We start from the raw sequence: 26,979 nt of genomic DNA, 5'->3' as shown, positions 1-26,979 counted from the left end.
GTTGTGATAAACAAAAGCATAGAAATGAAAATACGTATCAGTTAAATAACCTACATTTGGACCGAGAGGGTGAGGGTTATCACTAACTCATGTTATTCATCAGTAACTAATTTTAAATATATCCATTACGAAAATTTGTTTGTTTTTTAGGTTCAGGTCAACAAGTTAACGCTTTATTTTTACTTTTAACAAGTCATTGATACTTTTAAAATTTATATTTTACAGATTCTCTCAAAATTAATTAATCTAAACATAAGCTGAATCTTCAAATAAACATACTAATTAGAAATCCTTCATTTTAAAAATAATAATTTTATAAAACAGCAAGAAATTGAAGAAACTTATTTTTATATTTGCAGCGTAGTAAAGAACACACCAAAAAAAAAAAAAAAAAAAACTTTCAATGCGCTAGGCGCAATGACACGTTTGTTTAGTTGCCAATAGTTAATAGAGGGTACGTTCAATTCTTGATTTCAGACATTACAAATATAATATTTATTTAGAATTTATAATTAGAAAATTTTAAAAACAAGTAAATGACACGAGTCATTCTGTATGAGATGAATAAGTTAACAAATAAATACGGCAGAAATTTAGGCAGAGCTGGAAAATTGCATTCATTTCTCTAGTTTAAGATTAGAACAATTTCTGTCCTCTTTTCTAATTGATGTACGCATAGGCATTTTATTCCCTTACGTATTATGTTTTAATACTTTGTTCTGCCCTAAACATATCAAACTTAAATGTACTGAAAATGTATGATTTTACGAAAAATTTATGATTTTATTTTATCCGTTACTTATGCATACCTTTCTATCAAGTTTATTAATTGTTTCTCTAATGAGAGATACTATTTTTTTATTAAAACACTTACCCTAAATACCTGACTTGATGTTGCACCAAGGCCATTTCGAATATTCTTGGTTGCTTGAGCTCATTTGGTTTAATGCACCTTATGTAATGGGGATGTTTGGAGTTAAGATTTTTCATTAGTGCGCTTATGGAGATTTTGAACTGAGTACCAGCCGTCGCTGGTCGTTTCAGAGTTGTACGCTTAGGATTTCCTGCAAAATAAATCATACATTATTTTATTTTATTATTTATTTTGTTTTAGTTCAATTGTATTCCACTTGAAAATAAGGTATTATTAGTATTTAATATCTGGAATGAAAAATATAATAAAATCCTGGTTATGCAAACAAGAGTATATAAATTATAAAAAATGTTCATGGTAACATATATACTATCTTAATCATTACGATAAGCACTAAACCAAAGAAACTGCGGAAGCCAAAAATTGCATGCAAGTAGAGCGACTACAGCACTCGACATTCAAAGATTAAAGTATCTTTCTGTTCGACTTACAGTTTTACTTGTAGAATTATTAACTTATTTAAAAGATATCATCTTAGACGGAGTTACAGTGATATTATAAATAACGCTTATATTTACATTTTCAAATAGAATAAGCTCATAGAGATTGAGTCGCAGCAGCAAGTTTGAAAGCATGTAGAATTTAATTTCAAATTATTTTATTACTATGAGGTCGTCATCTTTCAGAAACTGTAATAGTGCATAGGGTATGTTTCTCTTTTATATATATATATATATATATATATATATATATATATATATATATATATATATATATATATATATATATATTCAGAGGTTGTTCGACCTACGTTTGGCAGATTTCGTTCCTTCCCCCTCCCGGGCAGAATGGACTCACCCAACCTGGCTCGTGGCTTCCTGGGAACGGAGTTGTTTTAGTCCATTGTTGTGAGTGTTGTGTTAAATTTGTTCCCAAGTGTGTGGGTTTCCGCTCTGTGACCAAAATGCCGCCCAAAACTAAGTCGGTTTAGGGAAGGCTATGTTGCGGCTCTTTATGACGACCACTTTAGTGTTTCTGTCATTAGAAAACAGTGCAAGAAGAATGGTTGCAACATCAATTTAAGTGGAATAAAAAATGTTATTAAAAAGTACAAGGGCAACGAAGCTCCACCATTTCGATCACCAACAAAGTTGCCTAGGAAACGGGAATGCGCCAATGCCACCTCCATAATGCAGAGGAAACTTCGTAAAATGGCAATGCCAGAAAATCCGCCAACACAAAGGTGTATAGCTAATCGTCTTGATGTCTTTGAGGATTGTGAGCCGGACGTTATACCATCAACTCAAGCTGGAAAAAGTCGTGAAAGCTCGCGGCCATTTTCTCACGGATGCCCACCAAAAGGAACGAAAGTGTAACGCCCGGAAGCTGTGCGAACGGCATCAGGTAAAACAAAGGTGGATGTACGTCGTAACGCTCGATGAAGTATGGATTTACCTTTCCGACTGCGGCAAACCGAGAGCCATCATGTACCGAGAGAAATGCGCCAAGAACTTCAGAAGGTGGGTCCGTGTCTGTAAAGAATCCTTCCCAAAAGGGTTCATGGTCGTTACTGGCTACTGTTACCGAGGTAAACTGAAGATTCGTAGGGTGGCGAAGAACTGCAAAATAAATTTGCAGTATTTTCAGGAGCAGATCATGCGGTCGATCTACGAGCATGAGATTCCAACAATGTACGGAAATGACGCCAATCTGGTGCGCATTCACATGGACAAGGCCTCATCACATACCTCACGATCGTTCCTCGCATTCTACAGGGAGATGGAGGAGGCAAGTGGTATACAGGTGATACTTTTCAATAAGGTACCTGTTAAATCTCCAGATGCAAGTCCTATGGACTATTGTGTATTTGGATTGCTGAAGCGGGCTTTGGGAAAACGGCGTGTGACAACTGTGGAAGGACTTTGGAAAGTTGTGCAAAGGGAATGGGACAAGATTCCCCTCCCAGTTCTTCAGAGAAGCCTATTACAGTGGAAATTACGCTGTCGGGCTATTGTTAGGAACCAAGGAAAACACATCGAGTACTTACGGACCTGGCGCCATGGATTCTTCTAAATTTTTAGGTAAGTCGAAATTGGCCAAATGTAGACTGAACAACCTCTGTGTATATATATATAATATACTGGGCGCAAAATTTCCGGTCGCCATTGGAGACTGGAAATTTAGAGCTGGCGACCAGTGTTCAGTAGGAAAGGTTTCTGCCTAAACTTACAGGGCTGCGCACTTTCTGTTTCGCACGAAAATAATTGTTACTGAGTGAGAGAAAACACGGAATGTAAAGTCTTTACAATGGACATGGAAAGGGAAGTCTTCACAACGTTGTAATTCGCTCCTCCTTTCCTATTCTCAATTGAAAACTTCACTACAAGATTCCCAAATTTGCTTCCAATTGTCACATTTTGTGCAGTTTTACCTGTGAGTACTGCTTCATGTGAGAGAGACTTCATCAGTTTCAACAGAGTGAAGACTACCTAAAGGAATTCACTGAAGGCTGACACACTTTATGATTTGCTGACAATTTCCATCAATGGTCCTTTACTTAAGGACTTTGATTTGAAAAGTGTAATCGACAACTGGTACTTCAATGCAAAGAGAGCGTGTTACACAAACGTGAAGTGTTAAGATAAGATATTTTTTAACATGTATATGAATTGTCCAATTCAAAATTTATTATCCTGAATGTAACTGTTTAGTTTTGAAATGTTATATTCTGATACAATCTCTTTCTTTGTCAAACCAATGTGTGTGGTGGGAGGGACTCTCATAATTTGTACGTAAGAGATACTGGCGACCATAATTTTTGGATTGTCGACTGGATCAAACTTTGAAATTTTGTTTCGTGTTATATATATATATACAGGTATATGAATTAGTAATGAAAATACCATGAATTTTGAAGAAAAAAGTTCTATTTTCTAGCAGAAAATTTTCGTTTGGCATGTATGTTTAGGCATATTTATCTGTAAGAAGTTCCTGTCATTAAAGATTTTAAAGAGAAACCAGAAACTTATAGTGCAGACGAAAATAATCTCCGCAACTTTTTCAAATGGTTCATAACCTTTGTGATAACTGACTCATAGCTTTATAGAAACTGATCCGCATGTACAAAACTCAGAAATAAAGATGATAAAAGTTTGAGAAAATAGTTTAAACAGTTAATTTTGAATAATAATTTTGAAGAAACTCTACTACGTGGATTTAAGAGAGAAATAATATATATAATGGAGCTTAAACTGACAATCGATTTCAATCACTGTATCTTATTTTTCTTTTCTTTTTTCTCTTTTCGTAAATTCTTGTCTATAATTATAAAGGCATATATTGATCTACTATCAGTATATGACATGTGTTGCAAGCGATATATCGACAAAAATAGTGTTAATGTATATTATTGTGAACATAAATATAAAAATTACTTACCCTCAGGAAAAAGAATTTTGAGCAAAGGGTGCTCACATCTGTACATAGCTAAAGACAGGTCCCTGTGCAATATGTCGTTGTTTTTATCTATAAACCCTGACACATTATATGTAACTGTTCCTGCATAATGCTTTAACCTGTAAAAAATGTAAGTATTAATGAAATTACAATTAAATGTATTTCATTAAATGCATTGGAGGAAACATATTTAAAAGCACTCAGCGTACTTTGTCGTATTATCCTTTTCGAAAGAAATTCGCACAATTGAATGTGTGACTACATACCATTTTAGTTTAAAGCTCGAAGTATACTTACAATCGTAGAGAGTAGGTTGGTCGTAGCGTTTACAGAGAACACGATACTAGAAGTTTAAAGATCGCTAGGCAACATAACAAAATTGTGTTTAGATCACAGTCTGTGTTAGAATATCAGAATCGATCCTATTGAACACCTATTGTTCAATTAGGATACTTCGAGTAAGGCTGCGTATTAGGGCTACAAGAGAACGATGGGCGTTCAATTGTCACTATGTCGATCGTGTGAATTTATTAGTCTTTCGGTGATGTACACGATAGGAGGCAGAGAGTTCCAACAGAAGATGTGTCCCCTAAGTGCTACCACAACGCACTGGAGAGTTTTTAAACAGAAGGATTGTTCGGGCCGCCCTAATGGATTAATCTGAACATGGCATTAAAAAAGAATTTCTTCATGGTTTTATAAAATGTAACAAATTAAAGGAACACGGTTTTAAACTTGCAGCACAGTAAAGAACAAATAACGAAACGTTCACTGCCCTCACACATATACAACTGATGGTTGAAGACAGACTTCCATACGATTACTCCTGATACCTATTCATCAAAAGAATCTTTTTGATGGTGTCAGGGAAGATTGGAGTAGCAAAACAAATAGAGGGAGACGTTATTTGGTGATTATAGTAGTTTGTGTCTCAAACACAGTGGTGGCTATGTTCGTGTCCGTAGATATGTAGTAAACGAACGGAAAAAAAACAGCGTTTTTTTCCTACTTGCTATACTTGGAATTCTAATACGATGGCCAACAAACATCACAGCTGGTTTTTATTTAGAAGAGTAAGATTAGTGTGTTGTACATTTTGTAACATTATTAATCCTATCCTTAAACTTATCTGGTCACTTTGCGGGATTCCATTCTTCAACAGGATAATGCGCGTCCCCATACCACCAGTACAACCTAACATGCTGCACTCAGTATATGTCTTTAACCTTAGTCTGTTCTGTTTTTAGACTTAGCACGTATGGGTCATAATAAAAAAAAGCACCATACTAAGGTTTAAGGACATAATAGAAAGAAAAGACAATAAGAAATTACTGAATGTCACTGGGCTTCAGTAATGACCATCCCTTAGCAACGTGAAGATCTGCAGCGAGCGTGGGATATTATCCCAATCTGTTACCTGTCTGAAAAGCTGATTGTGTTCTCATGCGGAGTAGTCACACGTGCTATTAAAAAAAAGTGTTCGATATGTAAAACGTTTCGATATGTCCTGCGGAAGCCAAGCTGGGATTCTTACCATCTACTATTACCTTCTTATGTAGCAACGTTAGATCATATTTGTGAATTCCTACTGGATATTTTTAAATGTGTTTCCAGCAGTGTACAAAGGGTGAGGACAATCCCATTTAAGTTAACTCTAAATGAAACATATTTAAAGTTAAGTGAAAAGTTGTCACGGAATGTGAAGAATCGAAATATTTATGGATTGACCCAGATAACGGTGGAGAGATTCTGACATATTCGTTCTCATACAAATTAGTTAGACTTTGGAAACATTCCTCCCCAAAAATATTTTAACTCTGCATTTCCTCAATAGGATTTAAGAGAGAATGAAATGAGAAATGATAAAAAAGGGAAAAAATGTATCACTTTTCCAATTTCACCGTTGATCATTACAGTGTTCAACGATATATAACATTACTTATACGTCCCTTGGAAAAACGTAAATTATTATTTTTAATTTTTAGGTAAATTTTATTATAACAAACTTTCAGTTATTTTATAGAACATGATAAATAAGACTAAAAGATCATCCTGATTAGAAAGTAGAACGAAATACGTATTTGTAATCCTAGGTTTAATTCCAGAACCAGTCCCGCGGTTTCAGTCTTTGAATTTCATTGAATTCACACTGACAGAGGCCACGCTTAAGAAAAATCAGTTGATTACTATATTTCTCATACAATAGTATTATTTATAAACAAGACATAATGAGTATTAATATTCTTTCGTAGCAAAAAAAAAAAAGTATAGAATAAACTACATATTACTTACTACTATTGCTATACTACTACTACTACTACTACTATTAGCCCTTCCCGCTGGTCTAGTTGCTAACGCGTGCACCTTTCCCGGATTCGATCCCCAATAGGAAAGCACAAAAAATTAATTTCATAATTATTCATTTTCATTAATTATCCGCCTCCTTTAATCTCAAGGGCATCACCGTGGGATGTTAAACTGAAATTTCATTATTATTATTATTATTATTATTATTATTATTATTATTATTATTATTATTATTATTATTATTATTATTATTATTATTATTATTATTATTATTATTATTATTATTATTATCTAAACTACACTTAACTGCGAAAGGGACTTGTAGTTTGCTTTAATATATTTAAATAAAAGAGAATTTCAATTCAAAGTATATTATCGAAGTACTTGTACAGTTAGAAAGTAGTACTCTATATTGCAATATACCATATTATGTACACATTTGAGTGATTGAGGGAATACTAATACCTTTGCTATCATTAGAAATAAGAAATTGGAACGAAGATCAAATTAATAATCAAGCTAATTCAATAACGTGAAGGATAATTCAAACTACCTTTTTGACCTGGCTTGTGGCTTTGCTTTAACATTACGTCCTACTCTTCTCTTTTGTAGGGTTTTACAGAAATCATCTTTACATGAAATGAAACTACCAGCCACTACCATCAAACCAATTTGGTATTTGGGAGCTCCAATTATCGACGATACTAGCAACATTTTTCATAAATACGAAATAATCTTAAGATAATGCATATGCTATAGTGTAACTTACTAAAAAACTAAACACAGCTCACCTAAAACAATTATGTGGCAGGCTATTATCTGTAACAAAGTTTTTTTGAGAATGCACTTCAAAATTTGTATTCCCTGAACACACTTGGGCCAGTTTTGCTAGGAAGGCTTCATCGGATACAGCTCCAGGTTTGAGGCACTCTTCGTCTAACATCGATAATATTCCATGGTTATTCTGTAAAGAACTAAACTTGAAATCTTCCATAAAATAAGTTAATACTACTCCAGGAATGGAGATACACACACCAATGGAGATTCCTACAGTTACCTTACTGTAAGCACTTGCATAATCATTTCGGTATTTAAGTTAAATACAATTATAAACAAACAATTTCCGATTCCAAGATTCTTGATTATCAGCTGTTTACATATTAAAAAATTATTTTACGTAGTATCTTAAAGTTCTGTTTTCATAAAGATTTAATCATTAACATCATAAGATAACTGAATACAAGATTATTAAAGAAACAATTTAGATTACGTATACCCATTCCGTTTACAGATAACAAAAATTCGTTTATATCAATTGACAATATACATTTATGGTAAGACTAATCTTATACTATATTATATGGTTTTATCTACTAAAAGAGATCTTGATTAGTTTTATCTACAAAATAATACATTTTACTATGTTTATGGTAGTAACACATATTATATATATATATATATATATATATATATATATATATATATATATATATATATATATATATATATATATTGATAGTAAAATTAGAAGTAATTCGATAAGTCGTAATACTGAAATAGTTTTACACATCCTACGAGTTGAGCTACTAGGATGTATAACCTAATTTTTTTTATCACTAAAAGTTAACATGTAAGGTACATATTTGATCTTTCGTGATTACTTCAAGAAAATTAAGTTCAGAAGTGAAGTTTTTTAACTTTATATACCGGTATATGTAAATTCCTCTTTTGTTATTCATTAGTGAGTAACTTAATAACTTAAAGTATGAATATTTCCTGTACTAAATAAAATTTATCCATTTTTATAAATCTGAAATCAGTAACTGCACCTATATTATATCGTGAAAACAAAATTTAGAGAAGAAAACCCACTTTAGAGATTTAAAAACACTTAAAAATAATGTTTTTTCAATGCTGACTAAAAACAGAACTTTACCTTCCTAAGATACGTAACTGTAAAAATTATCACAATATTTTACACAAACTTTTAGGATTCATCAATTAGAAAAGTAAAATTTGTACAAGCAAATTGTGAGATAAAAAACTAGAGAGAAGCTATTATTATTATCCATTTTACTGGTCTGCCTCAACTTCTAATTATGTTGTGAATAACAAACTTATTATACTTTACCAAATTCAAATATACTGACACTGTTATCCCAAAGATAAATAGAACGTAATAAGACTATAAGATGATTCTAATTAGGAAGTTAAACAAAAATGTATTTAAATGGTATAGTATAATAAATATGTTTCGCTTTTTTTAATCAAACTTTGAGAAATATTAGCATTCAAGGAAGTCCAAAGCTATCAGGGGACAGGCTGAGTAGTGTAGTGGTTGGCGCACCAGCACAGTAGGCTGTAGACACAGATTAAATTTGCAAGCCAGTCCCGAGCCATTAAAATTTATTAAATCTATTAGAGACTTTTTTCCTGAAACGTTAGATGTCTTTAGTGTATAGTCTTCTTATTTCAAAGCAAATTGACACATGGCAAGATAAAGGATATTGTGGATTCCGCTTTGAATTCCCAAGGTTATAAGAATAAAATGTAAAATTTAATGCTATTTTAAATCTTTCTCATAAAAGGTTAAGTGTTTTCAAAACAATAAACATTTTCTTTTTATACCATCTTGGTAACACGTAATGCTTACAAAATGATCAATGATTTTTGTGTCAAAGATTGTGAGCTTTTCTCTGTAACAGAAGTTGTTAGAATAAAATCAATTTCTTCTTTTTCCTTGAAATCTTTGCTTCATTACAATGTATATATAGTATTAATATACATTTATTCAGTCTTCGGTACTAATATATGAATAAAACTTCTTAAAAATTAAAGCAGGTCATCATATTTTACAACAATGCAATGAAATGCAGGTGAAACCAAAACTTACTAAGATTTTTAATTAAGCTACTCACCTCGTCTTTGAATTTCTATAAGTAGTAACAAATGAACAACATAACAATTTTGGAAAATGATTCAATTAATACTTATAAAGATCTAATGCTTGTTTCCAAATCTTACATATTATACTTGAATTTTAACACCTGACAATTATGATGTCAAACTGAACACACAGTTTTCTAGGTTCCAACAAAACACCTTGAACTATCTATGAGTTTCTTCAATGGCATTGTTTAGAATCAGATAGTCCATAATAAAAATTCAGAGAGAAAGAATGTGATTGGATCTGAATCGTTGGATCGGACCGGATCGTTTGGTACCTTTACTACTATTGTTTTAAATATTATTCCAGATACATACCTAATTTGTATGAAATTATGTTCCCATCCCATAAATATAGTACGCCACGAGTGATGTTTTTCCAAAGTTTCAAACAACAAAGAGTTCTGGAACAGATTATGAAACTGTTTGAATCCTATGTAGTATTTGAACTTCCTGAACCACACACAGAGTTAGTTTTGAAAAGTATTGGTAGAAGTACTCAACAATATGTTTCTGAAGATCAATTGGAGTCTATTTTCTTTAGGAAGTTACGTTCTAATAATTTTAAAAACCTATATTTTGACTTGAATTAATTGTCTCAGAAGAAGCATTAGGACTCTTTGAAACCTAGCTACGCAAAAAAAAAAAAAAAAAAAAAAATTGAAATTCAGGTAGGCAACTAAGGATGAGCTTACGGGGTTTGCAATACAGAGAAAGTAAAAGAAAGGAAAAGAGTCTACTATATGCATTATTTTATCTAAAACTAGCAGAGTGCCCGTTCTTCGCAGGGGAAGAATACGTTTCGTTTTGAACATAAAGGACAATGGGGCTGAATTTGGATTTAAAAGGCATCGGAAATGTCACTGTTCGTCTCAGCGACCCCGAAAACTATATAATCGACACTAATACGATTCGGTTATTTTCGATCATTTTTAAATATATAACCCCCCTCCTCCTTCCATTAGTTCCACCGTCAAAGTGAAGTGATAAAAACCATCCCAGGTCCGAACCTCATCTATGTTGAAAATTTGATCGAGATCGGTCGAGTGGTTCAGGAGGTATGAAGTCACAAACATAGTAACTTTCAATTTTATATATTAGATTAATGTGACTTCTGATCTTCTATCAAGTTCATTACTATTTTAAGTTTGAGTCTATTGGTCTAGATCCTAATTATTCTGAAGAAAAATATACTTTTTGTAGGTCAATATATGAGATGTGGCATTAACTGCTATTTCAATAGAGAAACGTCAAAGCAAGGTTCAGTGTTATTGGAATAATTAAAGAAAGAGAGAGAGAAAAAAAACTTGTATGTTATATATCGGAAAATAACATTCTAAGCAAAAAAGAAACTCAGATTATTTAAATAGCCTTATGTTTGATCACTGAAACATTTACTGGAAGTAATATTAGAATACTGCTGTACTAGTATTTTACCAGGTTCACAGTTAAGAACAAATAAAATACAAGGAAAAATAGCTTCTAGATATACTTAGAATTCGCTAATTAATGATGTGAATAAGTGTGTGCATAAACTTGAGAAACTTGTTAAAAAGACTAGGAATGACAAATGTAAAATGTATTAATTAGTATCTGACTTCGATCAAACTAGCGATTATCTTTCGTAAACAGATGTACTTGATGCCCTTTCGAGATCTAAATTTGAATGTTATTGCTTGATAATCAGATTATTGTTCTAATAAGGTATATTTAGAACCATACAGGACTTTAAAGAGTCAAAGCTGATTAATAGACTGAAAAAGTTAATGTGTAGATATTGATTTATAAACGCGTTGTACCATGATAATTATTCTTAAATGTTTTTAAGAAGTTTACTGCTTTCTTGTATGGGTAAGGGATTCGAGACGTACGAAGAGTTTCACTTAATAATGTTGCTTCGAGCAACATAGAAAGGACCTAAGAGTTATTGAAGATTTGTTAAAAATCTGTATTTATGGCAAGCAAATCAACTAGAATCGAGGAGTCCATAAAATGAAACTTTTTAAAATTAAAATTCTGAATCCTGAATATAAATTTAATCCAGTAAATTTATAATATAGCAATGGTATCTTCTCTGGGTGTGCAAATTGTGTCTTAACCACCAAAGAAAAATGAAAAATAAACAAACAAACAAACAAATTTTAATTAAGTCACATAGTCAAGTGCCATAATGCGGCAATCAGCCTTACGATGAGGTATCTAGACAAGAAAATCGTTGGCAACGTTCTGGCGTCTGGGTGCATTCCTATATGTTACAGGATTCACATTGCGCATGTGCTTTGTATCATCCACCCCGTACTTATGCGATACAAATCGTTGTTTTCAAAATTCAAAGACTTGAATGGTTTGCTGGCTCCCCTGCGTCTTTCGCGTTTACAATTGTAGTGACTTTAGATTTTTAAGATGGCTAGTGAAAGCAGTTACGTACGCAAAGGAGTACTCCTTTGAGTAAAATATCGAAAATTGAACATTTTTAGGATATATATAACAATCCTGCCTATCCTAAAAGGAAGTTAAGTTGAGTGCTTGAACTCCTTTCCCTTGACGGTATTCTGCGTACGCCTCTAGCGAAAGTATAATTTAAAAACCTAATAAAAGTTATTCTTCATTAGTTTCTTATATTGAGAAGAAACAGATCGACAAATTCGACAGTACAATAATTTCACAATGTCAACTAATGTGAGATGCAAAAGTAGTGCTGCTTTGCAAGAACATTTTCGAATGAAATAAAATTACTGAATTTTAAAACTAGCTTCAAAATAAAAAGATTCTTCTGTTGGAGTTATAGGCAAAGAAGGGTCAGATAAAAAAACACCATTCAGATAATTAATTATTTGCTGGATATGAATCTAGTAAGTGGATTCACGGAAATATAGAAATTAACTACACTGATTGCAAGAATACCTTCCACAACATCATTCGTCGAGAGATCGTTCTCGTAGTTGAAGAGAACACAAAATGAGCACCTTCCAAGTTAAAAAAGGGAAATAAGTCAAAATTCTATGAAGCAGTCATCTAGAGCTTTATACGGAAAGAAAGTTGACTCTAGCTGGAATTCAAGTAACTGTTAGTAAATAGATTCCATGCTTAATTTTTCTTATCAAATTTTGAAGGGTTATATATTACGAAATAAGTATTTTCATTAAATTTATTACTTACGTAATAAACTCCTCCTTGATTCACTTTTATTAATTTACACGCTACATTTTTATTTAGAGGTTATAGGGATTCACACATTTTTCCTATCTTCCCAATGCCCTAAACCCCAAGTGAGGATACGCCACTAGTATGTAGATATAACGTATGTATTCTTTAGATAGAGGAAAAAATGTATTAATGTTTTGGATATTGATCGAAACAGAGTAGATGTATGGTCATGGATATTCATAATATGAAGCAAGCTCGGTCACGTAAGAAACGGCTGTATGAGCAAAAATTGCTAGTAGTTCCAATGAATTATCAAATTAGTGCCAAAATCTTAAGAAATATCCAATATGATAGAATAAGACTGTGTAATTGTCGACTAAGACCAAATACCATACTCAACTTTTAGAGACGGATACTGTACGAGTTAAGCCTGATTCGAACCCAAGATATATATATATATATATTAAACAAAAAAAAGAAAGAAAGAAAAACAACCATAACAGTTTAACGAAGTTTAGAGAACGGCGCAGCACGGTGCCTCAGTGGTAAAGCGTTTATCTCTGGTGAGTGAAGTCCCTGATTCAATCTCCGGTCAAGTAAGTTTGAGGTGGATAACATCGTGTTCGTAGGTTTTCTCGGGGTACTCCTGTTCCTTTCCATATTTTCATTCCACTGATTTTTCATAATCATTCATTTGCCTTAATCATCCGTCTCCCTTAGCATAAAAGACATAATCGTGGGATGTTAAACTGAAAGTTTTTTTTTTTTTTTTTTTTTTTTTTTTTAAGAGAACAGTGAAATTCTTAGTTACTGTCTGGTGTTCATAATTACATTCGACTATAAAACCAAATCATTTTACTACGATAAGAAAATTGTAAGTCATGTTGTTAACATCTGTTATGTGTCGTGAAAATTTTGTTCGAACGGAAAACTGCAATAAACGTAATGTATCATTGATTAAAATACGTCTGTGTGATGAATATTATGACTATTAATATCTTCATATCTGAGCATGGTTATTCAACTTTTGTTATTATTTCTTTGCAAGATTTTGTTTGCCAGGACTGTATAGATTGTTATATTTGTACTAAAGTAATTAGTTTTCTTTCACTGAAATTAATTTTTTTTTACATCATTCACAGTCTCGTTTTCATGCATTAATTATTATAAACTTTTATATTAGATAGTTTAGTCTTTTGCGAATAATTTAAGCATTTTCCTTTTTTAGGAAACTGAATTCTACTATTTTTCCTATTTCATGGATGCCAAAAAGATACTGTAGAATTTGGAATTTCGGTATCTGAAGTACCATTTACTAATCGAGTAATACATATTTATTATAAATTATTTAATCTGAATAAGTTTCTCTAAGTATCTCAAGAAAAACATTGTTTAGCTTTTATTATTACATATAAGGGAAGGGGGGGGGCTACGGTTGAATATTTTGTTGAATTTTAAATGTAGTTACCGATAATGTATAACAGCTGACAATGATACCTAATTATTGTTAAAGCAATAATTCAAATACGATTGTTTGTAGTGTTATCAGGGTTTTAGTTAGCAAAGTGAAGTTATTCTTGTGAAAATGTATTCGTTTCTTGTGTGATACAACTTATTTGTTAAGCGTATTTTAAGTTAGGCGCGTACGTGTGTGTATCAGTGAGTGAATGCATATATGTATAACATGGTGAGTAACTAATTAATTAATAATACAAAATTAATAACTAACATTGTACATATAGTATTGAAACAAAAACATGAAATATCACATCGTATGTAAAATATTTTAAAGGTGGTAAAAGTATTTTAAATTTTTAACAAAGATTAATTCACTAAGACAAATTGGAAAGTGGTAATTTCTTGTATCGATTTGGAATGTACGCAAGAAAATAAGAATATTTTTAAAAACATTTTCATCTAAAATAATCATTCGGCCTAAAATTGTGATGAAAAATGCAGTGGAAAAATAAGCCTAATACATAAGACACCACTAGTTCACCCTTTCTAAAATTGAGGAAGATGAATTTTGTAAAAATATTAGATGCTATGATGACTAAATTCTGAATGTTGTACTACATATTCTCAAAGCCTGCTCTTGTGGTTCTCTTAGAGAGAACACTAGTCAAAAATTACAAAATATTCTTAATAGTATTAAATTATTTTCTTTCAGAGTTTTTTTTATTAACACCAATAAACAATTAGGGAAATTTTAATTAATACTATTTTAAAAATATGTATAAGTATGATGGTATAGGGTATATGCTCAAAACATTTTTTTAAAAGTCACAAATTTGTTGTGAGAGCAAAGTGGTCCGTAGAACATTCTGGCTAATGAAAGTGGTTCTCATTTGAAAAAAAAAAAAAATTTTGAAGGAAACGCTGTTTTATTAGATGGTGAAATTTGCTATTTCTGTAATGTACTGGAAGTAATTTAGAAAAAAATTGATTTAGATCCAGAAGCTCATTTTTAAAAGGGAGCATTTCTATATTCAGTTTCTTTGCGAAATTGATCATTAATGGTTTCTCAATGTTTGGGATGAAATGTTTCACAATTGCTAATTTTATATAAAAATGAATGAACGAGGTGGATATTGTAATATTACGCACATGGCTTTGTTGACAAACAACCCCACGTGCTTATGTGTACAAACATTAACCATGTGCGTCCTACTACGATTTACTTCGGTGGCATTCGATAGAGACACCAGCGCCACCGCTAAGCACCGCTAAGAACCGCCAGCGCTACCGCCACCTGGAGCACCTACATAACCAGGAAGATCTCATCGACAATCATCGATCTTCGGTTGGTTACCTCCACTCTCTCAGCTTGCCTGGAGCTCTGAGGGGAACATCACATAAAGCCTTTAGTTTGTTCGGAATTCTAGGTCTCCTTTTCCGCTCTCTGAACTCTGTGGGATTTCTCTTAGCTTCAGCCACCCAGCTTGCGTAGAGCTTAGTGGCCTTTAACCCCTCTGCTTGCGTGGAGCATTGGTGATCCTAAATCCCTACACCTAGCTTGCTCGATGCTCTGTGGAGATATTTCCCTAGGCTGCTCGAGCCTTGGGATAACATATTTTACCCAAGTATTAGAGGATTTTACATTATATCTATTTTTTAACATCTTTTATAGAAACGAGGATTTTGTGATAAAACTTGGTAATGAGAGAAAAAAAATTCCGGACTATAATTTGCTCTACCTATACCTGCATAAACAGAACATTACAATATATTCCTTATTTATAGACACAACTTATTTTACATTGTGCTTTCTACCAAAAAAATTCTAGTTTGCATTAAACCTATCGCGTGATCCGACTGAGTTTATCTCATAAATTCAGAAACAGTTAAAGGTCAATAGGCCAATTTAGAGAGAGAGAGAAAGAAAAAAAGAAAAGAAAAGTTAAAGAAAAACTGGAGATAAAATGTTCCCTTTTGAAAATAAGCTCCTCAAATATAAGCAAGAAAATAACAAGCGTTAGTTTCAAATCTTTTATTCGCTACCTTTTCTTTGTCCATACAATGACTGAAAATGACTTCCATATGTAATGCTGCACTCATTACACGTTCGATAAAATTTCAAGGAAGCACCTTCGGAAAATAAAGTTGGAAATAAGTTTCTTGTTTATTTGAATATAATCTGCGTTTCAATCAAAAATTGCCGCATTAATTATTTAAAAATCGACTTTCAATCTGAATAGAATATTTTTGGTCGGTCATCGAATCCTAAATTTTCATTATTTTGCACAGCATTCAAGATTTGATTATAATAGTATTTAATATTTCGCCAAAATTTACTTTCCTTAACTTTAGTAGGATTAAAGGGTAACGTACGAAGCTTATTTTGGAATGCCATATTAAGAACGATTTTTGTTAAAAAAAAAAAAAAAAATCAAATCAACTAATCCAGAAGCGCGACTAGAAACCCTCCTTTATCACTGAGGCTACGTGAAGTGTGAACCTAGAATTTGATGTACCTTGTATTCATCTAAGCATTTAGTTATCCGTAGTTTCGTAAGCTGGAGCTGTGGTGAAGTGATAATTACGCCGCGATATCCAAATACCTATGCAATGACAAAGTAGGAGAGACTCGAGTATTCACAGGAAACCAATGCACTTTGTTCGTTCACTTCCAGTTACTCATAAGTAGAAGCCCCAGAGTTTGATTTTATTTTGAATTTAGCGTCTCTTTCAGCAGCGAGACTACATGAGACGTGGACCTCCAGCTTAATATAGGATCTAAACCACATGAGCTTCGGCCGGGAAACGAACTCGGGGTTTCCATTCCAAAGGCATTTACGTTAACCACTTAACCAGGAAAGAGTTCGACTCAGAGTTTGAATTTACGCATTTGATATGCAGAGGTAGTACACTAACCCACTTATTAGTAACTGGCCAACCTATTATGTAGGGGCGTGCTTTAACAATCTGAAACATCAGAGCAAAGTAAGGGAGAGAATGAGGTCGAAAACTGGAATAAACAGCTAATGAAAATGTATGTGTAGTCATGGATTTACAAGTAGTAAGCACTTCTACTGCTGAAAGGTTATGATTAGAGACTGCACGTTAGGCTAAATTTATTCATTCACGTTAGAAGTATAATAAAAGTGAATGTCTTAAAGTTCATTTGGTACAAGAGTGATTTGTTTCAATTTCAACAAAATTATTTCGAATGTTTCCAGCAATCGTCTATTTTCCTCATTGTACTCAATAATCTTTTCATGGTAAGGGTTATGGAAAATTTCAATATCTTAGAAATAATTTTTCAGTAGTTGATCCAGGTCCATCTTTACGAATAGACCAAGGTCCAGGGCGAAAAATTTTCTTGAACCAGTATTTCCTTCATATTCCAGGTCTGAAAATTTCAGTAATTTATTATGTGCGCGCATATGGATTTTTACATTTGTAAATATCCAAGTAACAAGAATATATTCGCCAAAACTTAGCAATTACTATTTTAGTTGTGAATTTACATTAATTATTTCTCTTATTCTATTGTCGATTAACTTCCAGTTTTCGACTTTTATTAGCCCACTTAAATACTGATTATTCAATTCACTGTCTCAAAGTTTCTACACCAGTATTTATTAATATTAAAGGGGACGACAAAAATACTAAATACGGCTCTTAGTAGATTAGTAAATTTAGTAGCAGTTCGGTAACTTTTAGTAGTAGTTTTGTGATTTTCACAGTAGTTTGGTAAGTTTTAATAGTAGTAGTTGTAGTTTCAAATCAGGAGAGAAAATCCCATGATACAAAAAATTGCAGGACATGATGAATTACAAGGAAGCAAGAAGAACGCCAAGAAGGCAGTTAGTGTAACAAAAGGCAACGCTTATGATGAGTTGTACGCCTATGCTTAAAAAAAAAAAAAAAAAAGTATACTGTAACTCACGATTTTTCGCATTTATTCCATTTTCCTTACGTTTATGAGTAAAATTCAGTTATTAGTAAGTTTAGATAATAGAAAGCAATACACCTAAGGAGATATTTCCAAAAATATATAATAAAATAATCAAAATATAAGCAAAAAGCAAAATTATGCTCGGTTTTGTGTAAACTGGCAATCATGCTTTCGAGAGATTTTTTACAGCAGCAGAGCACGATTGCGCAGAAAATTTCAGAATTTGCAGTCGGAGAGTTGGATCAAGGAACTGGGAAGTGGAGTAAAATATTGCATTTGTTGGTTTATACCTAGTGTCTAGATTGCCTGCCAAATATAAGTTACCTTCTGTAACCAAGATGTCGTGCGGAAATATAGAAGCAAACAGGAAAACTCTTGTCTTGAGGTTCGAAGTGACATGCGCTATGGGTATTAGCATGTATTTGTTAAGAAGCATAAAGTAGTTTCCGTGGTTAGGTGGTAGCATGGTGAATTAGTAGTTCTTATACTATTCTGGCACCAGATCTAATCCCGTTGCCTTTTTTTTTCTTTACAAAACATTATGGGAAGTGTATAGTTTTCATGTTAATAAGAACCGAAGCAATATAATAAGGAAATAACTTATTGATATTTTCCTTTGATGACGTATTTATCCAGGATTAGAGCTATTGTTTTGGTAATAGCTATTGTTCATGCTGTTGTACAGCTTCTTCTCTCGTCCTGTTTTCTTAGAAAGAGAACAATTTTGTCTCCAACAAAGTGCGAAAGATAGCTGCAGACAGAAACATATATCTTAGTACCAAACGTAATTTATCGTGATGAAATGGTCAAGTTTGCCAATATTAAATATATAGATATAGTAAATTGGTTTCTTGGTTTCTTGAAGTTGGTTTCTCTTTAGCTCTTAGCTAAAAATATATATTTTCTCTGTAAGACTATACTTTATAAGGCAAGGTGTGCTATCATACACACAATTTAGCTAGGGAGTGAAAGATAATTTTTTACACAAATATTTTACAGGTTTAGGTGCGTGAAACACCAATACACATGATCTCGCTTATCCGATCTTCGTTTATTCCGTATACCGTATTATCCGACATCCGGCAAGAAGAACTGCAAGTTGTGGTCTTAGTCTATTTTTTGATGCTCTGGACTCTAGCGCGCCCGTCTACCATGACTCATATGTCTATCATTCAGTGCAGACACGTATCCAGGTTTTCTTTTCCGAGGGAGCCCAACACGAATCCTCGTAAGTACGTAATTCTGTTTTAAACATATCAATACTCCTCCTCTTCCTCTCCTCCTCCTCCTCTTCCTCCTCCTACAACAACAACAACAACAACAACAACTACTACTACTACTACTACTACTACTACTACTACTACTACTACTACTACTACTACTAATAATAATAATAATAATAATAATAATAATAATAATGCAACAGTTCTGTACTTTTCTTAAACTTTTTCGTATTTTTCATTTATGGAACGATTTACTTTGAACAAACTGCATTGTAGCACAAACAAAATCGAACATATTTTCGAGAGACATATAACTAAGGAAAACTGTCTGCTATGTATATCACATATCAAAAATAGCAAGAAGGTAATGAGTTTATCGTTCTAATACATTAAAGTTATAAACAGAACGGAAATGAAATTTTAATCCTATTTAAAAGGGTTTTATAATTCCACCTGGGATCAATGGCATTACAGTATGTTCTTAGAATAATAACGAGACAACAACACATTGCCCTAAAGTTTGGACACTGACTCAAAGTAAATTAATATAAAAGTACCTCAAAAGGGTAAAAGTAGGTTTATTAAAAAGTGCTTGAGTTTCGGAAGGAGACAGCCCTCAAGGCTTCACGCTGGATACGCCCCTGATTCAGTACAGTGCATTTATTTCTTATAAAACATGATCATTAGATGCGTAATATGTAAAATTATATAACAGTTTCACTTTCAATAGGTCTTTTCTTAACATCCATGTTATCCGGAGTTCTGCTTGCCTGTTTATGTCGAATAAGCGAAACTCTACTGTATTTCCAAAGATAGCATATACATGAACTAGAATAGCATATACATCGTAGAACAGACAATAGTGCGAAATGCTTATATTAAAAGGATAGAATAAAAAAAGCATAAGTACTGTTTCGGTAGCTTGAGAACAAATTAAAAACAATTTAATATATTTCTTAGGTTTCAGATTATTATCTTGTGTGTCGATGTGTATTCTTTTTTAAATATAGTTTCAAAAGTCATACCATTCGCCATATTCCTAAGGAAATCGAAAGAAAAACTTCCATGTGCCCCTTGTGGCAAAGTGGCTTAAGTGTATGGTCCGAAATCCGGTTTCCAAGTTAAGGTACAGATAACAAATCAATGCATAAAAGGAGTGTTAAATAAACCAAACCAAATAAATTAATCACTCATACAAAACATAGAATATTATGAAAATATCAAGGATATATTATTTAAAAGAGGTTGGAGCGACTGAAATGTCCATCTTAAATGAGTCACTTTCAAAGATAAAAAATAAAAACTACAATTCCAGTTTAGTCAGCAGTCTCTGACTAAAGTTACCCTGCCTAGAAGTTACTGAAATATCAGAAAAGGCAGTAATAGATGTAATAGATTAGGATAATATTGTGAGTAGGGAACGGTTTTATACTTCAAATCATAGATAGTATACATCATCGTTTGAGAAGTTACATTGAAGTGCATATTGTTTTGAAGTGCATATTGTTTTGAAGTGCATATTGTTGCTTAGCCTTCAAAAAGTTCTATGTGCAATTTTTGCTCAAAGTATGATTTTTACAGATGTAGATGCAGTTTTGGTATTGAGCATATACCTACAACCGTTATGTGATATCGTTAATTTAAATGGATGTTACGTAATGAAACAAACCCTGCTTTGTGATGCTGCAATCAAACTGTTCCTATCATTTTCTGCTGTTCGCAAAGACACATAGCTGATTCTGTGTTAGAAGGTAACAATAATGCGCGTCCAGCAATTGCACGTATCCGAGTTTCTTCCTTCCGCCTAACAAATAATGCAGCAGTTTTTTCTCTCTGCTTTAAAATTTTAAACTTTACACATAGCGTTTTTTTTTTTTTTTTTTTTTTTTTTTTTTTTTTGTTACAATGACGATATGTAGGAGAGTATTAAAGTGAACATTAGAACACCATATCTGTTGGTCATTGATGGATACTTACGGACAGGTTTGCACATTTCACAGTGTTCAACATTGTAATGGTTCGCAGTTGTAGTTTCACACCGACAGAGAAAGATATGAATTACCCCCACCATTGATCACCATAGCAGCAACAGAATATTTTACGGTTGGAAATGATTATTTCTACACTAACGTTGGTTACCCGAATCGCTGGGTTAAACTTTTTTTTTTAAAAAAAAAACTTTAATGCATAATTACTTATAACAATTGGTTGGTAGTCATGGAAAGAGTTTCTTTTTTCTTCTTTTTAAGCGGCCAGGCTTGCGCGGTTTAGTACGTCTTCGGGAGCACACTTGGATACAGTGGCTATGCTCTTCCAGGTTCATAAATCCAGGGCGCTTTTCTTCCTCATAGCTTAAAAACTGGGTTTTGCATAGGTAAATGACTGATTGACGGGGCAAAACGCCAGGGACGTAGTCAAGGGGTGGGTCCTTGATGTCCGGATCCCCAAATTCCTTCCAACTATTTTAACCTATGAAAGTGCCCATGCATAATCCCCATATGCAAGACGTAGTCGGACGAACCGTGAACTGCGGCGATCTGCCGTCGAAAATTTGGTGGGCCGATGGCGGCTTAACACGTTCGCTGCGGCATTGTAAAACCGAGTTTGGATCTCAGTGCTATACGAGTCACCGTGTGTCTCGTTGAAGGTTAGCACATTGATGCTAGTAATATTAAAAATCTGTACAAATGAAAATACCAGAAACGCACAGAGGTAATACAATGCATACAGTGGCACCGCACAGAAATGAAATATCGCACGAGTCACCGGTGACTCATAACGCAGCGAACGTGTTAACGCGGCAGTACCATTATGAAATTACACGAATGCTGCAACTTTACCACCATGGCGGTAATAAGGTGGCATCCATCGTTTCTCGTCGTCTGAACCGCTAGTATCGGCTTGAAACCACCAGTACTGCCATTAAACCGCCACATGGTGGCTTCGTAACCGCCAGTGCCGGCTTGAAACCACCAGTACCGCCATTAACTTGCCTCATGGGCTTTTTTCTGTCGCCTTTAATCTTCTACTCTCAATTTTGCAACAACGTATTGCATTGGTATTTATACCCTGAAAGTTTATACCAATACATGGTTAAAACACAAAATAACTACCGCTTTAGTATACTTGTATGTTAATTAAACACCAAAGACATGGCCTTTAGCAGTAACTAGTAATTTTCAATTGGATTTTATTGTTTGCAACGAGCAAAGCTTTCCGCAGCATATTTGACACTTGCTGTAATCGGACACGAAAAGTTCTGTAAGCTTATGAACCCTCTTGCGATAGTTACATGAGTAGCACTGCTGCCATCTGTTGTTCTTATGTACTAGCACATAAAAACAGATGATACTAACAGGTGGCAGAACAGTTCTCAGCGGACGTTCCGAGTTCTCACCATCATTCAGCGATGATTCGTCGAAAATCTCTATAACATCGTCTGGCGGAAAATCGACAACTGTAATTTAACTTTCCGACAACGGCAGCCGCTTCGCTTCCGCTTCGGTGGCTTTCCGCTTGGAACCAAAAGCAGGCCGATGCCGGCAGTCATTTTTCCTTCACTTCGGTGGCTATCTGCCAAAAGGCGACAGCGGACCGACGATAGTTGGCGGCGCTTTGCACACGGGAATACATTCAAATCAATATCAATGTAATAGGAACATCTTGAAAAAAAGTGCAACATCACCTTTGCCTTCAGAACAGATCTAATGCAATGTAAAATGGAATGTCCATGATCGTAAATGGTAACAAGTAAAACATCACACCACCTCGCTTGCAGTGCATCACTACACTCCTTGAGAGAGGATGTAAGCGGAAATCTGCACTGGATACGTGTATCCTAAACGGAATACAAATATTCAATTATGCTCAGATCCAGTGATTGGGAAAGTGTCCAACTTCATCTTAATGTTCTTCAAGCCATGCATGAACAGTTTGAGCTATGTGAACATTCCCATTATCATCTTAAAGTATGGCACTATTGCAACAACAATGCACATGGTCCCCTAGAATAGCAACATAATCACAGGTAGTGACGTCACCAGTAAGTGTCAGGACAGAATCCTCTGGAAACCTCGATATTGTGACCCCACAGTATCATAGAGTTGTTTCACCTTTGGGCGGAGACACTAACTAACTAACTAACTAACTAACTCTATGGCCTATGGAACCCGGAGGTTCAATGCCACGTTCACAAAAGCTCTCCACTGACTCCTATCCTTAGCTAACTGCATCCAGTTTCTACTCTGTATTCCAATCTCTGCGAGATCCATCTTAATATTGTCCTCCCATCTGCGCCTACGTCTTCCTAATGGTCGTTTTCCGATTGGTCTTCCAGTCAAGATTTTGAAAGCGTCTCTACTTTCTTCCATTCTAGCTACATGACCCACCCATCTAAGCCTCCTAGACTTGACGACCCTAACAATGTTGGGTAAACCATATAAATTATGTAGTTCCTCGTTATGAAGTTTCCGCCATTCCCCATTCCCGTTCCTCTTGGGTCCGAATATTCGTCTTAGGATCTTGTTCTCAAATACTTTCAGTCTATGTTCTTCCCTCAGAGTAAGTGACCATGTTTCGCAGCCGTACAGAACTACAGGCATGATCATCGTTTTGTATATTTTAAGTTTCAAATTCCTCGACAGAATTCGCGACGACAAGAGATTTTGAACCGAATAGTAACACGAATTTCCTGCTTTTAATCGACATTTAATTTCTCCGTGAATATGATTTTCCTCTGTTAATATTGATCCTAGATATTTGAAAGTATCCACTTTATCAAAAGTATTATTTAGTATTTTAACGCATCCATAATTTGCTGTATTCCGGTCCCGATGCACTTCCATGTATTTAGTTTTCTCTGCATTTACTTCTAAACCCATGTCCCTGCAAGCGTTTAATAAGATCTCTGCATTTCTTTCTATTGTTCTCCTATCATCTCCTATTAAATTTACATCATCAGCATATGCCATAACCTGGTGAATGCCGTTCAACTGTAAGCCCTGGTTGTTATCTTTGATTTTCCTTATAGCGTATTCCAAAACGAAGTTAAATAATAATGGCGACAACGCATCTCCTTGTTTCAGGCCATTTTCGATGTGAAAGCTCGTGGACAAAAATTTTCCTACCCGGACTTTACTTTGGGATTCATTTAAACATATCTTAATTAATCTAATTAGCTTTCTCGGTATTCCAAGTTCTGCAAGAACGTTGTATAATGTTTCTCTCCTAACCGAGTCGTATGCCTTTCTAAAATCAATAAATAGTTGATTTACCGGGGTATTGTATTCCCACTTTTATTCGAGTATTTGGCGAATGGTGAATATTTGGTCGATAGTTGATCCATTTCGTCTAAATCCGCACTGATAATCCATCCCTCTGTCCACCTAACCACGAAGACTACTTTTTGATTCCTCTTTTTCCTGAACAAATAAATGCTGATAGCCATGGTGCGTGTCATTTCGAACCTCAAGACAAGAGTTTTCTGTTTGTTTCTATATTTACGTACGACATCTTGATTACAGAAGCTAATTTATATTTGGCAGGCAATCTAGACACTACGTTTAAACCAATAAATGCAATATTTTACTCCACTTCCCAGTTCCTTAATCCAACTCTCCGACTGCAAATTCTGAAATTCCCTGCGCAATCGTGCTCTGCTACTGCAAAAATCCCTCGAAAGTATGATCGCCAGTATACACAAAACCGAGCATAATTTTATTTTTTGCTTATATTTTTATTGTTTTATTATATTTTTTTGAAATATTTCCTTAGATGGATTGCTTTCTATTATCTGAACTTACTAATAACTGAATTTTACACATAAACGTAAGGAAATGGAATAAATGGGAAAAATCTTGAATTACAGTACACTTGCATTTTTTAAAAGCATGTGGAAACCTGGAATCAAAAGCGAAAAAAATACAATTTACAAGCTCTCGAAGGTAAGAGAGAGGCAAAAAAAAAAAAAAAAAAGTTTCGGATGTGTGCTACAAGAGAGATGAAAATTCAAGGTTCTGATAAATGAGAAGAAGATAAAAAAAAGAGGTGGAAGAAGGATTTCCAGAAACTTCTAAATAAAGAAAACCTCAGGGGAAACGTGAAAATCCACCTATGAATCAGGGACTTGTCCGGTCTGTGACTATGGTAGAAGTGGAAAATGTCATTAGAAGGATGGAAAATAGTAAATCTCCAGGAGCAGATGTTATCCCTATTGAAGCATGGAGAAGTTTAGGTAAAGGAGTGCAGTGATTTACTCGACTTTATAATAGGATATTGGAAACAGGAAATACGCCAAAACAATGAAGAAGGAACTACGTTGTGCCGGTTTTTTTTTTTAAAAAAAAACAAACGAGATGTTCAAGAATTTGGCAACTACAGAAAAATAAAACTTATAAGCCATGCAATGAGGTTCAGTTAGAGAATGATAAAAGCAAGATTGAGAGAAAAGAGCGAATAACAGAAAATCAATTTAGTTTTATGCTAAGATGGTCGACAACGGATGAAATATTTACACTTAGGATGCTAATGAAAAAATATAGAGAACACCACAAGGACCTCCATATGGTTTTCTTCGACCTAGAGAAAGTGTATGATAGAGATTCACGAGATCTTATTTGGTGAGAACTTAAGAAGAAAAAGTATGTTCCGAACATAGACATCTGTATAATAGAAGATAGGAGTGAGGAATAACAAGAGTCCACAGTCAAGTGGGACTTCATCAGGGCTTTTTAAGATATGATGGAGGAGTTTGCAGGATATCAAAGAATATGCTACTTGTAGGTGACATCCTGCTAGTTAAACATCTGAGATAAAGGCATCTTGCAAGAGATATTAGATACTTGGAGAGGAGCATTGGAGAGCAAAGTGCTTAGAATCAATAAAACCAAGACAAAATATTTACATTGTGCATTCAGCAAAAATGTAACCAAAAAGGTTGTGATGACGGAGAAATTCGAGTACTTAGGATATATACTACAGGAAAAATGCAGGAATAGAAAATTATTTAAACTGCAGAATTAGTAAACAGTTAGACAATATGTAAAGAAGAGACAAGAGTATTATGTGACCGGAGGGTATCAATACGTCTTAAAGGAAAAGTTTTAAAAATGGTAGTAAGACCTGCCATATTATACGGAGCGAAATGTTGGACGACGAAAATGAGAAAGGAACAGAAACTCCGTGCTGCGTGGAGTGACGAGGAATGATGGAATTAAGAATAAAGTGATCCGAAGAACAGTAAAGGTAAGACCAGTAGTAGAAAAACCACAGGAAAGTAGAGTTCGATGGCTTGGACATGTAAGAAGAAGACCTTCCGAATACGTAAGTCACAGATTACAAACTACAAAACTGAATGGGAAATGACCGCGAGACTGACTAAAGAAGTAGAGAGATTGTGTGAGATATGATGCAATGTGTTGTCACAATGGATATGACACAATATAGAAACAGGTGGAGGACAGTGGTCTGAAATGCCGACTTCAGCTAACTAAGAAAAAGGTTTAGAAAAAGAAGATATAAAGAGTGGAAACAACTTTATAGTGAATGCAGTAAAGGAACTTCGCTAAAAGCTTCATCATATAAGAAGTGACGTAAGGAGGAAAGAAAAAATAAAGTTTGAAAAAGTG

The 26,979-nt window shown here is 34.0% G+C and overlaps 1 protein-coding gene across 1 annotated transcript in view; it reads right to left on the bottom strand.

The window, feature by feature from the left end:
- The window catches only part of Myo95E (Myosin 95E), a 1,268,077-nt gene that overhangs the window by 82,425 nt on the left and 1,158,673 nt on the right, over positions 1 to 26,979 (bottom strand). Inside the window, exons 13-15 of the mRNA XM_081748709.1 lie at positions 7,429 to 7,601; positions 4,313 to 4,449; positions 875 to 1,064 (exon numbers count right to left, since the gene is read on the bottom strand). Coding sequence (XP_081604835.1) covers positions 875 to 1,064; positions 4,313 to 4,449; positions 7,429 to 7,601 — 500 coding nt within the window. The remainder of the gene's footprint in view (positions 1 to 874; positions 1,065 to 4,312; positions 4,450 to 7,428; positions 7,602 to 26,979) is intronic.

This window comes from Thermobia domestica, chromosome 2 (genome assembly GCF_964235325.1).
Source record: "Thermobia domestica chromosome 2, izTheDome1.hap1.1, whole genome shotgun sequence".
NCBI lineage: Eukaryota > Metazoa > Arthropoda > Insecta > Zygentoma > Lepismatidae > Thermobia > Thermobia domestica.
Note: the sequence above shows the minus strand (reverse complement) of the source record. Positions and strands in the feature narration are given on the sequence as shown.